Genomic DNA, 14,204 nt, shown 5'->3' on the forward strand with positions numbered 1-14,204 from the left:
TCATCAGAAAAAGCTGTGGGTTCTATTCCTACACTAGGTGAACAAATGTATTTTTCCAACACTCACACTGTAGTTCAATTCTAGGACTAGACAGAGATGAATCAATATATCATGAAAGTTATCTGTAGTGTGGTAAGGTTCTTTTTTGTTGCAGAAGCTATTAATGGAATGTTATATTTCAGCTAGGTCATAAGGATTCCCTCCACAGTGGCTTCCCTGTCTGACTATATAAATGTGTAAAAAAATAAAATGTGTCAGATACACGTAAATATATACACATGTGAATGTGTGCCTGACATATACCTCAAGAAAACTATCTGGCTTATTTGTAAATATTGAGCCTGATTACTGGTATGAAAGGACAGGAGACACTGGGGACAAAATACTTATATTACTGAGTACTGGATGCTGGAATGGCAATGCTCCCCTGGAAAATCATTGCTTTCCACTTATAGCTTTCTTTTTTTCAACACTTTATGTCATCAGTACGCTGATTTATATACAAGCTGACAGACGTGAGTCACTATTTTCTATTTCTGCAAGCTTTTCAGAGGCTATGTAGTTTGTGTGTGTGTGTGTGTGTGTGTGTGTGTGTGTGTGTGTGTGTGTGTGTGTGTTTTTTCTCATACTGGCAAATACGTGTTTTTCCAATTCTTTCATCTTCATCACTCAGTCATATTGCAACAGACCCACTGTCATGTACTCCTTAAAAGGCTTGTAGGAGAGGCTCCACCATCTGGAAAGCTGGTGTACAGATCCATGCTACTGGGAAAATATACAAATCAGGACTATACAGTCAGAGCACCAACTACCACCAATATTTAATTCCCATTTATATTTGATTATTATAGCTAGGTAACTGACATAATTCCTAGTTTGCATTGTTTCAGCTTAGTGGTTTAATAGCTGTGTTTTAAGACTTTTCCTTTAGCACTTGTTTCTGAGGAGAAAGATAGTGTACCAGTCTTTATGGCTGATAGCCTGCTTACATGTTGTCCATCATCTGAATAGCTTTCCCTAGATTAGAAGTGACCATTGGTAGTCATTTTTCTACTCAGGAAGAAATACTTCTACAGAAGAATGTCAAAAAGTTTCAATACAATAGAGGAATTTGGCTAACTACTTTTGTTTTGATCTTCTGCTGAAAACTACAGCGGTATAAGATAACAAATTTATCTGAAATCTCAGAAATTTTCCATAGTTAGCCAATGATTTTCTGATCTACCCTGTAGAATGTAATGTTCATTTTAGACATGAGCATTTCTAAAACTTCCATTAAATATTATAGCAATAACCAACAAATGGGTGTGGCATATTAAAGATTTACCCACCGTTGGTGTGATTTAATCATGAGGGCGAAACTATTAAACAATGACATTATTTAAGAAACTTACTTTACTTAATGCGTTTGTATAATGGCATCATGGTGTTCTTCCACGTTGTTTCCATATCCTGCGGCTTTGTTGATTCACATGGCATCAGTACTTAGGAAAGCAAGCAACAGAGATGGGAATATCTCGAGTGTTTTATTTATTTATTTTTTTTAAGACACTGCAAAATTCGGACAGTTTAGAGGTATGAGAGGGGCCACAAATACAAGTAAAATCAGGTATGTTTCTTTAATTTTGTATAACGTACCTGATTTTCCTTGTATTTTCTCTGTCCTCTGTACCTAACTCTTGCATCGCAGCTCAAGAAAACTGCAAAGCCTTGACATATTTTAATAGAAGAAAGTCCATGCGACTGGACTTGTTTTATACTGGTACATGTTTGATTTACAATGGGTACGCTGGTTGGACTGACCAATCAGTGTGCACACTTTTGAATATTAATGACCTGTCATTGTATAAGTACTAATAATTCTAGCTTGAGGGATACTGCAGTGAAGAAGTTTATTGCAGTATGAACAGACGTGAATATTCCATATAAGCTACTTATGTTAATCTAACTTCTACTATATGCAAAGTAGTAGAGAGGATGGCTTATGCAGATTTAACCTTCTGGTATTCCAGTTGGGTAAATGTAGGAGTTGTTGCTTTTTTAGTTTATATTGCTGGAATTTATGATTACTTAGTAATAGAAGGCTTAATAATAACAGGGAGTGTCTTGTATCTTCAGCACTAGATAGTATTCCACAAAAGTGAGGCTGCTTTATAATGTTGGTCGAGAAGGTTCAAGCCCTTAAAGCTCCAAACAAAATACACAGGAAGGATACTGACATGCTTGCTTACCACATACATTTTTTTCATTTACATTTTGCAACATTAAGAATAACAAAATGGAAATCAAATATTCCATTACAGCAACAGAAGAAAAACATTCCTTCTATGAAACAGAAGCATTGCTTGTGCAACTAGTTAGGTAGGGAGGTCTAATCTCACTAGGGGTTGGGATTTGGCATAATGGTTAGTGTTTAACTCTTGGGGACAAGATACAGGGTTGGATTCTCACCTCTGAAAGGGAAATTGGACAGGCTTAAAAAAAGGGATTGGGGTTCGGTATAATTGTTAAAGTGTTTGTCTTACAAACACAAGGTACAGGGTTTGGTTCTCACCTTTGAAGGAAGGAAGATTGGCTAGGCTTAAAATAGCTCACAAAGGTAGCTAGCCTAGTACTTAGCTATGAGAGAAAACCTATGAGGGAAGCAAAAGACAACGTCTACTGCCACCTAAAATCCTTTAAGCATGAGACAGACCGTTCAAAACAGCAATGAAATGACTCGGTGACAAGAGAAGAGCAATATATAATTCTTCTGCATTAACTCTCCAGTCTTTGAAATATCCTCATTTCCAAATGAAGCTGGTAATGGGCAATGGCAACGATGAGGACAATTACTGGAGTCGAGTGCTTAGGTCTGTCTTACGACTGCACTCTAAGATGACATGCACACAACTAGAAATCAGGTCAATCCCACCCAACATGGCATCCTGTGAATGATTAGATCTAAAGAAAATCTGCAGTGGACATGCCAAAAACAGAGTTAATCCAACGTGTGATGCTCATAGATGCACAAGAGTTAAAGGCAGTCCTCACTAGTAAGGAACAGGCAGACTACTATAGGAGTAATATAACAAGTGTACATAGGGTAGGATTTCTGATTGGCTAGGTTCCACCACGTGTCAGGCTTACCCACCTGAATCCTTAGCCAAAGCTGCTTATTCATCATCTCTAGCCTCTTGAAATGCATTTCCACTTCACGAGCTTTTTGCTGTTCTTTCTGCATTCGCTTGATGTAATCAACTGAGGCCTTCAGAATTGTACCCTTATTCCAGCGCACATCCCTATTTCAAAACAAAAATGAAAAATCATACTGTATGGAAATCTGATAAAACCTGATGCCAGTACAATGGGGTAACATTACACACATGGCTTTACTCGAGCTTAGTACACTGAACATTCGACAAGCACAGGCTGATGATAATTACAGGTTATCTGACATTGCTGTCTCCTACCACTTCTCACTGTACTATAAAGTACCTGTAACTTCCCTGTGTGGTCGGGATGTTGCGTGGCACAAAAAGAATTACGCAAACCAGCAGTACAAAAAGTATACCTCTCCATTTCTTTGCTGTAAAATTCTAGACACAAGCATAATAAGGAAGGGCTCACAATCAGGGATATTCTTTAAATACTATAATAATTCACTTAAACAGGTTAAAAGAACAACAAGGTTCTAAATAAAAATGCAGTTTTGAACAATAAAAAGAATGAAAATCTATTTGGCGTTAGTGACTGACTGTAATCCCGAGTTCAGACTGCGTTGGAAAACGGTGTCTACAGTGAGAATAAGGAAGGTATAGTGGGTATCCAATGAGTGGCAGGGAGTCAGTACTAAGGCTAAGATTCTTTTATATCTATATAAATGACAGGGCAAAGACTCGGTGGAAAAGCATCGTGTTACCTATCACCTATAAAGGACAAGGCAAAAATAAGAGATAAAATTAAAGGCATTCTGCAAAATCAAGGACGTTTGTGAGGTATGTGCTAAAGCCACATGGGAGACACATCTTCATGTACTGGCTCATTGCAGTTTGTTTTAACATCCTCCTGAGGCTTCTTAACTGACCACGGATGATAAAGCAAGTAAATTGAGCAGTCCAGTTGTTAGTACACTCTACAAACATGTTTTACCATAGTATTAAATATCTGTTTAAGAGCCAGTGGTAGACATCTACATACGGGCACTACTCATAGGTTCATAGGCAGTACTAGGCATGCAGTCCAGAAGCCCATTGAGGGGTCTAGCCCAACTTCCCAATTGCCTCAAAGCGCTGTCTGGTTAACTGACTTGATCAAAGTCACACAGAAGGTAAACAGAGGCTGAAGTAATCAAACCCTGTACCACAAATAAGCAGTCAATTATTAGGTTACAGCCTTAATCCTATGCACTAACTCAAATATTTTCATTGACTGCTTCCAGCAGACGCTTGTCTTTTGCCTAGCTTTAAGCAAAAATTTTAACTAAATGTGTTGCTGTTGTTAACAGCCTAGCAGTCCCATCACATTTCCTACCACTAAAGTCTTAAGCAACATGAATATACTTACAAATCACTGGCTTTGGGGATCAAGGTTCCCAATTCTTTAATACGATCATTGATATGAAACCGCCGTCGCCGTTCAACTGAAAACAGAAGAAAAGAGGCGGAATAAATTCCAAGAGGCAATCCACTCTTATGAATACAATGACAGATAGAGCCAGATTTACAATTTATAAGGCTAGTATATTGTTCATAACACTAATCATGAATTACATTTACAATAAAGTATGAATGAAAATAGCAAATATTTGCACTAAAAGAAATTGCCATTTTTTTCACACAGAATCATGTATTTTACTTGATTCCCAGACCTTCCTCCTGCAGTCCACTATCATTTGATTTTTTGCAACACACAAAGGGCTCAGGTAACAGACTGTGTAAAGTGGTGTGCTTGTTGAGTTTGGAGAGTATTGAAAAATAGTGTCTACAGTGAGACTAAGGACGGTATAGTGGGTATCCAGTAGGTGGGCAGGTAGTCAGTACTAAGGCTAACCTTCTTTAAAATCTATAAACGTGACACTGCAGAGACTTGATAGAAAAGCATCATGTTCGCACCAATGGAAGATGGCAAAACTTCAGAAATGCTACATTGTATATAAAAAAACTATATTGCTGAAAGTTAAAACCTTCAGCAACAAATGAAGGCAGAAGGAAGGAGAGTAAGACATATGCAAGTAAGAACAGAGTCTGCGGAGTGGCAAAGGACGCAGTAGGTGGGCCTTACCACTGTCACTTTCTATGTTTTGAAGATTTGATAAAGTGCACAATGGAATAATACTCAAATTTCCTTTAGTCAGTACTAAGTGTGATGTTAACTGCAATCTCAATGAATAGCAAGAGCTACAACACTTGTATGCACAGTATCAGCAAGTTAAAATGTTATGATGTGTTCATACTATCAATGGAAACTGTAAGATCAGAAAGATACAAGAAACATAAAAGGGACACTTCAAAGTAAACAGAACTTAGAATTTGTGAAATAAAAATGAAATGTAGAAGACTTGCATCATCACCTTACTGAGCAGACTAACTGCCATTTTTTTCAAATTTCATCCAGTACCAAACAAAGGGCTAGTAAACAGCAAGACTGGAAGCAGGCAAGATGTACACATATTCGTATTCTGCATAAGAAATAAAGGTGATGAGATGATTGGTGAAATGTCATCAAGCAAGTCATACCTCTCAACTTATTAGCACAAGAAATCTCGACAAAGCGGGTCTATATCAGCGAATAAAAAAATGATAATATCAAATGCTAGTTGATCGACCTCTAAAGGTTGAACAACCAAAATAGCGAAGACAAGAAACAGCGATTTTTTTCCCCAGGGGAAAAAAATCTCTGGTCCGTTGTTGGAAGTTTGTCATTTCCACTGTGGTGCTATCTTGGAGTTGGTATATTTAAGTAGGGTGTGTGTGGGGGGCATAGCCCCCCCACTTTGTTTTTTTTTTGGGTTTTTTTTGTGGAACAGCGATTTTTTTTCCTTGGGAAAAAAATTGCTGTTCTGTGTCTTTGCTATTTTGGTCGTTCGACATTTTGTGGTCGATCAACTAGAGTTCAATGTTATCGTCTTTCGATAAGCTGATATAGACCTGGACAAAGCATAATCAGAGGAGGTTAGAAAGGATTTGGAAGAGTGACTGGATAAGCAATTCACAATGAAGCAATGGGAGGATATGTGTGTGTGTGTGTGTGTGTGTGTGTGTGTGTGTGTGTGTGTGTGTGTGTGTGTGTATGGCTCCCAAATATGCAACAAAGTCTGGAAGATTTAGGATCTTTGCTTGGAAGTGTTTGCATACTTATTTTTATACACAAAGCAAACTCCAAAGAATTTTTCCTCAGGCAGACTGCAAATGTTGAAGGTGTGATGAGGGAGAGAGACAATTGGAAACCTATATTTCTGGGAGTGTAATGAGTTTACAGACTTTAAAAATTCCCTGCAGACTACTATAGCAGAAATATTGTGTGAGCAAATTGGTGTATCTAAGGAAATGATTTTTTGAACTATGATGTTGTTGTGTCTTTCGGCTTTTCCCGGTTAGGGGTCGTCACAGCGGAACTCCGGTCCTCTAATGATTGGCAGTTGATTTTTACGTACCGAGCTGCCAACCCTGATGCACAACCTTCAACAAAGGAACGCCCATTCATGTATGTCTCCACGCAGAAGATGCTCTAGCTGAGAGTCGAACCGGACAGCGTCTTACTGTGAGACGACAACATTACCGCAGCACCACCACCGCGGATGATTTTTTTGAACTATGATACAATATCGAAATTCTAAAAAAAGCTGGTAACCAACGCGGAAACACTAAAACAAACTAAAGAATGTAAGTCCTGAAGTCCAAAGTAGGAAACTTACAGAATTTAATATAAAATTGAAGCGCTTTTCGTCACCGTAAATGCAGTAACTTCCTCAGAAATTATGTTACAACATACGTATTAAATTCTGTTTGGACTTCAGGACTTGCATTCTCTACAATATCAAAATTGCCTAGACATTTGTAAGGCCTTGCTGAGTTTAATTCTGGTGGCTGCAAAATAAAAAAAAAAAAAAAAAAAAAAAAAAGCAGTTACTAGAAAATGGAAATTTAAGTCTAAACCAACTGCATTAGAAATAGTGAATATAATAACAGACATAAAACAACTGGAAGTGGGATCTTTAGAAAGGGTAGGGAGCAAATTGCATAGAAAAAAGTGGGAATTGTGGAACAATATGTACACAGAATGTTTTGGAGGAGGAATGAAGTTTTAAGGGAAAGAAGAAACTGAATGAGCTTTGTAAAATTGGATAATGACTGTATAGATTATAAATGACATATAAGGTTTGCAACTGAAAATATGTCAATATGGTTTGTTTTCATTTACATAAATGTATGACTGCCTATATCAAAAGTGATAATTTGATAAAGATGTTTCTTGTTTACAAAAAGGTTAAAATAATGGGTGAACAAAGACCCAAAAAATAGGGACAAATTTTTAAATATTGCTGTTACAAACGTGGTTGCTGGAATAACAGGATTTCTGGTAATATGCATTTTCTGAAGGACATCAAGTATGAAACTCAAATGTATGTCATTAAGTAGTGACTTCAATTCTCAATGATTTGCTGGAAAACCACAAATTTTATGAGGAACAGACGAAAAATATGAGGCAAAACTCTGGATAATTTAGAGGTCAGTCGCAAATGCAGCCAACTGGGTTTCATCATCAAACACTGGGGGATTATGGGTGGTCTTTGGGGAGCTGAAGCAATAAGACAGAGAGGTATATAGTAAAAAAAAAAAAAATGACACAAGCTAGTACAACAGTGAATAAATAAAATGATGCCATTAAGCTGCTTAATTCAAGGACAGTGCAAAATATCTACAGGAGTGTGACAGGTAATATATTCAACTATATAACGACTGGTTGGAACCTTCAGCAGGACGGAAAAGGAGTAAGTAACCTCAGATGAAGTTGATAAAAAAAAAAAAGTAATAATTTAGTAAAGTGAACAATGTAGGATGGGTTTCATGGTGGCCTTATGAGTTATACGCATGTATTTATAAGAAATAACCATTAGCTACCTTCAAAGGTAACAGTGTCTGACAGGATGCTTAATAGAGTGGGGATGCAACACTGATGTGGACTATCCAACAATACAATGTACTTTTCTTTTACAAAATCTGTAGTAAACAAACTGAAAAAATTGCCCAGAGAAAGCAATTAGTGGCATCAACCCTCCCAGGGTGTCCATAGCTTCCATACTAACCCCTGCCGTAGAATGTAGATAATGGACAGACTAAGATGCTTGTAGACCTAACAATGAATAGAAGGACTGGGGGTAATCTGGAAAGAATAAAGCAGAAGGGGAAACAAAGACACAGATTGGCTTTAGAATGACAGCAGGCTCAACACTTTTGGCAGCTGCGGACATATTAGACTTGCCTTGAGAAACACCAAGCATCTTTAAACCATTAGTGTACTGGAAAAGCATTCCTGGGTATACACTTCAAGATGCCAGTCACAATGGTCACAGTTTACTAAATGAACCGAGAATGACTGATACGTGTTTCAGTAAAATAGAAGTTGCCGGTATTAACACTGACCAAGCACAGAAATAAGAAATGTGCTATATAATATAAGGGTCAATATCTGAAAAATAAAATTTAAATTATCACATTAAATTGACTATCTACATTCATTTGGTGTTTGTAATCAGGTTGTACAGTACAGATGTTCTTGCAAAAACACATCAAATAAGGTATGCAATGTTTAAAATACTTATCAGACACTGAGTAAGGATCAGAAATAATATACAAGTTATGTATGATTTTGCAGAAAGGAAGATGTACTTCTACCTCACATCCCCCAATGCTGAGGTTACATTATTCTGAAGTTACTGAGCAAGCCTTATTTTGACTGAATTCTTGAATTTTCCCTTACAGAAAAAATGAGCCTTCGTCATTTGGGTTGTAGAGGACTCCACTCCCTACACAACCCAAATGACCAAGGCTCAGCCGTCTTTGCTGTAAGGGAAAATTCAAGAACAGGAGTCTTGAAGCTAGGAATCATGGGACGTTCCCTTTAAAAGCTGATATCTAACAAACATATGATGCACACTGCTAACTATTCTTGCAGACGGCTTCCTCTTTCAGAGCACTTGGCTGCATATTAATTATCACAACATCCCACTGACGATGCTGTTCACATCCAGGGCACCGACATACTCCTCACATCTCTCTCTCTCTATCTGGTCTGTGTGCTATATTACATCTGCAACGCATGTCTCATCAAGTTTAAATCTGATCACTGATGATGATCACTGTATGCTTTGAATCCTCAAGTTTTCCCCATGTCTGTACTGGTTTTCTCTTAGGCACTACAGTTTTCTCTCACTTCTTCATGTCTGCTGCATGTACCCTGGCCTTTGAGTCCTGAACAATGACTGAGAAGGGTCCAAGATAGACCACTGCTGCTATATGATGGTCAAATGTGAGATTTTTGTCGACCTGTGTACCCAGGTCTCTCAACTCAAGTTGTGTGCTTAGTGGGTTGCTGTTGATGTGGTAATCAGTACAAGCCATGTTTTTGCCAAATGGTGTGATAATACAGGATAATGAGATACTGAATTGATAATAAAGGATATGGAGGCCATAACCTAGGAAGCCTGTATTTTACTTTAGGCTGTGGAGCAGTTGGATAGTTCAAAGTTCAGCACCCAGCATTTTTAATAAATGTAATTGTTATTCTGTTAAACTACAAGGCAATGGGCTGTAAAACAGCATAAGACATAATGATCACACCAGAAACCTGATGTGTGCACACTGTTCAGAACTGGGAAATTTCATTGTTGGTTGTTTAAATGGGTTGTGTTTAACCAAACTCTGTCCATTTTAGGCTGGTTGTCAAAACACCACTTAACAAAACAAACAAGTAGTTCTAAAATAGTGGCAAATTAATAACAGTGATGGTTGCTATCTGAGGATAAGAATTAAATCTGATGCATGGAAATGGAACTGATGAAGTATTTATAAACTGCTTTCAGTTTGGTATCGTGATACTGACTTGATATACCACAACTCTGAAATCGCTTCCAGACAAAATAGAATGTTGAGAAAGATGGAAATCAAATAAAAAGATGAGCAGTAACTCCATTTCATTAACTGGGTAAGTGAACTACCCTGTCGTTCTCAGAACATTTTCAGCTACACTTTCAACCACAGCAGTAACTGTAAAATGTGTATGGATAGCTTTTAGCATAGCTAGTCAGCCAGCATATTTAATGAGGTGAGAAAAGACTACATTACCCAGAGAAATTCAACCCACTGACAGGTAGCCAGGATTGTCCACAGTGTCATGATTTTTCTCATTTTAGCAACACTTACTTAGCATATACCAGCGTAGAATATTGCCTCTATATAATCATTGCATCCCATTATCTATAAAGTAAGTGTACCCCCACCAACTCTGGTCAACTAACATCGAGATTTAGTGCTCATCTGCAGAGTATCGGGAACTGAGAGAGCTAATGGAAATTTGTCTATACCTCTTATGGTGATGTTTTAGGGTACAGCCTAGGCAAATCCTAGAGGACCGCACTCTGGAATGCCTTTGTGTAATTTATTTATTCATTTATTGACAGGTGATTATCAGGAAAGTCTGACTGGGTAGAAACAACTTTACAGCAAATGCCCAATTTGAAAAGCTCCAAATTATCACAAAACATTTTAAGAACAATAGTATTACAATCTTCAAAAATAAAACAAAAACATCTGCAGTTTAAGTAAATATAACAAATCATGCATAATATAAAACATTGGTTAAGAATCTATGCAAGGTATTTGACACATTTAATATTTAGAGAAAAATTTTAGTCAGTTTGTGGAGAAATTAAAGGCAAGTTAATCTAATACAAACAGGAATTATAATATGAAGTTAGGGAAAAACAGAGTTATGGTATATCTGGAGAGAAAGTCAGGGAAGAGAATTAGATAGCAGTAAGGAAGTGAGTGATGAAGAGAGAGTAAGGAAGTATAAGGGATGAAAAGGTACTTCATATTTAGGGATACAGTTTATTGTGGTTTTGAGCAAGTACGGAGCCAGATTTTAGCTAGGAAGTCTTTCACAGAGGTTTTGAAAGATGGGAGGGTATAGACCTGCTGATGCAGGTAAACAATTCCAGGCCTTAGCACCCTTGTACGAGTATATACAGTGCCCAGCAGATTTGCTAGGGTTGTAGACAGACAGGAGTTTTTGGTCACAGGTTCACGTTGACTGACTGGGAACATAATTGTGTAGAATGTTTTTAGTGCTGGACAGGCAGATGGATGCTGGATAATTTTATAGGTTGTAAGAAGTTGTGTATATGTTAGCTGATGTGGCACTTCTAACCAATTTAGGCTTTTCGGCGCTATACAGTGGTGGGTTCTGAAAGGGGTATGTGTTGCAAATTTAGCAACTTTTTCATTGCATTGTTCAAGTTTTAATTTTTGTGAAGCCTGGAGGTTAGTAAGAATGGAAGCACCATAAAGACTGGGGAGGAGATAAGTAGTGACAAGTGTAGTCGGTGAGAAGGTTTTTGGCTCTGTAAACCATCCATATCATCCCTAATAGTTTACTATGAGAAGTGACTTCAGTGGTTGTATTATCCAGAGAGAGGATTTTAAATGTTGTTTTTTTCATGAGAGGGATTTGGGGGAAATAGTAGTAATTTGGTCTTTTTTTGGGTTGAGCATATTGTGAGTTACAAAACCAAGTTTCAGTGGCTGTTAAAGCTTCCTACACAATTTTTTGGAGGTGTGACATGTCACATGTGCAAATGAGTGTGGAGTTATCTGGGTACCATATTAGGGAGGTTCGTTGTTTGGATGTGTGGAGAGCATTGGTGAGAACGTTGAAGAGGAGGGGACCAAGGATAGAGCCTTGTGGTTAACACCGATGGTCACTGGGAGGTATGGAGAGAGCGTGGAGTACCACTTTACTGAATGATTCCTATTGAATATGTAGCTTTTGAACCCCAGAAGGGTGGGCTGAGATAGACCTAGTGAGGGCATTCGAAGTAAATTTTGTTGTGACAAACTGTCAAAGGCTTTAAACACAAGTCTAGAATATAAATAAGAAGAAATAAGGAAGAGACTAGTTTGCTATTATCTCTAGCTTTATTAACAGTATCTATATAGGTTAGTAGGGCAGTGCTAGTACTAAAGCCATGCTGTGTAGGGAATAGGAGTTCTTCTTGCAGGAGATAGTCTAGTAATTGTTGTTGAATACATATTCAGTTATTTTTGCAAGGGGCAATAAGATTGCTGTAGGTCTAAAGTTATTAATGTCTGCTGATTTTCTTTGTGCAGAGGGATAATGTATGACTTTTTCCAGAGAAAGGGAACATAGGATTCCTGGAATGACCTATTTATAAGGATTGAGGCAGGACAGGCAATGCTACTGGCTGCTACATTTAGGTACTCACTTGAAAGGTCATCAGCTGAAGAAGAGCATGGTTTAATTTTAAGAGTAGTTTTATATAGGATGTGGGCACAAGTTTGAAGATGAACGTGGATGTGGTGATATATGGCTGTTGAGTAGGGTTGGGATTAGTTGTTCAGGAATCCTTGGTTAGAGATGCTATACCATCTATAAAATAAGAGTTGAACTGTATTGCAGTTTCGAGAGGCGAGTATACTGGGAGAGGGTTTTGGGATAAATTTTTTGCTGGGATACAAGATTTTTTTTATGGATGTCCAAAAATTTTTTTTGGGTTGTGTTCAGTATTATTCTGAAAGCTGTTATAGTATAGTTTTGCCTTCATTTATTTAGTTTTTTTAGTATGATTGAGAAGCATTCTGAAGTTTAAGATATTGAGTTGTTATATATTTTTGGGATTCTTGCCGTTCTTTTTCTCTATCCTGAAACTTGCATAATTTGTTTTCAGTCTCTTCCTTCTAGGAGGTGCAAGGCTATTTAGGATATTTAGAAAAGTAGTACTGAATTCTATCACAACAAAGTCTAAGGTGATCTAACCCACCATATACTTAAACCCACTTCCTGCCCCTTCCCTCCAAAATTTAGTCTCATACTATTTCCCCTCCATAGCTCTGAGAAACTTCTTCTGGAAACATATACACCTAAACAACATAGTCAATCTCCTTTACAAATCTTTTACTACTATACCTGGAATAGCCCACCCTTTAACTTACGAAACATCACTCAACCGACAAGCATCAAAAAAAACCTAAAACTACTCTTCCAAACAAACTGGATCTGCCCATGCCATGATCCTACCTGAACAAACTGTTTTTGCTACACAACTACTATATTTTTGTCAAATTTATCTAACCACTGAAATTCCTGTCTGGTAATGGTATAATCTATTTAGCTTTATTTTTTTTTTTGCCCTTTCTGAGACATGTCCCTCTAAAAGGTTGCTCATCCATTTCTATAAGGTTTATACTCTATCAAACTTATGCTGTATTTAGTGCTTGTTCACAGTTTCTTGTTATTATTTTTCTTATATTGTATTTATTTGCTGTTTAATCCTACTTTTGCTACTATGTGTTTATTAATTTGTTGGAGCTTTTCTCCTTGGTTCTCCACTGAAAATGGGCTATAACTGCTCAGTTGGACTAACCCGGTTAATGAATGTGAAATAAATAAATAAATACATTTCCAGTTAATAGATGATAGTATAATAAAGAACATGTCTGGGTTAAACGTGGAAGGGTTACATGTTTTATAAATATGCTGTTCAACTGGATGTGACATGTCTAGTCGTATAGACTGGGAGATGATCACTGAGAGAGGCTGACACTGTACCTGTGGCGGAGTATTTGCTAGGATTTAATACTAGGATATAGTTTAATAGAGAATTTGATGTCTTGCTATAATGTGTGGGGCTAATTAGTTGTGTGAAACCATATAAGATTATACTAGATGCAAGGAAGTTAGAGTTTATGTCCAATCAATTGACATTCACATCACCTAGTAATATTTTTCTTGTGGAAATGTTATGGATATCCAATGTAGGATATCTTCCAGTATAGCTGTACTGTTGCCAGGAGGGATATAAAGGACAGTGATGCATATTTGTTTATACTAGTTTGTTTTATGGAAAGCAATAAGAAGCTCTGCTGAACTGAATGTCGGTTTGCTGTAAGGGAAAATGTGGTAGGTATTGGGAAATAAAGCAGTAC

At 37.4% G+C, this 14,204-nt stretch overlaps 1 protein-coding gene across 6 annotated transcripts in view; it reads right to left on the minus strand.

Annotated features, from left to right (window-relative positions):
- Positions 1–14,204, minus strand: part of TFEB (transcription factor EB) — a 1,305,476-nt gene that overhangs the window by 15,440 nt on the left and 1,275,832 nt on the right. For all 6 annotated transcript variants that reach the window (XM_044076758.1, XM_044076756.1, XM_044076757.1 and 3 more), the window contains 2 exons: positions 4,546–4,621; positions 3,134–3,281 (listed from right to left, as the gene is read on the minus strand). In XM_044076758.1, the coding sequence (XP_043932693.1) occupies positions 3,134–3,281; positions 4,546–4,621 (224 nt within the window). The remainder of the gene's footprint in view (positions 1–3,133; positions 3,282–4,545; positions 4,622–14,204) is intronic.

The sequence above is a fragment of the Protopterus annectens genome, chromosome 7.part0 (genome assembly GCF_019279795.1).
Source record: "Protopterus annectens isolate FY-2018-M chromosome 7.part0, PAN1.0, whole genome shotgun sequence".
NCBI classification, from domain to species: domain Eukaryota; kingdom Metazoa; phylum Chordata; order Ceratodontiformes; family Protopteridae; genus Protopterus; species Protopterus annectens.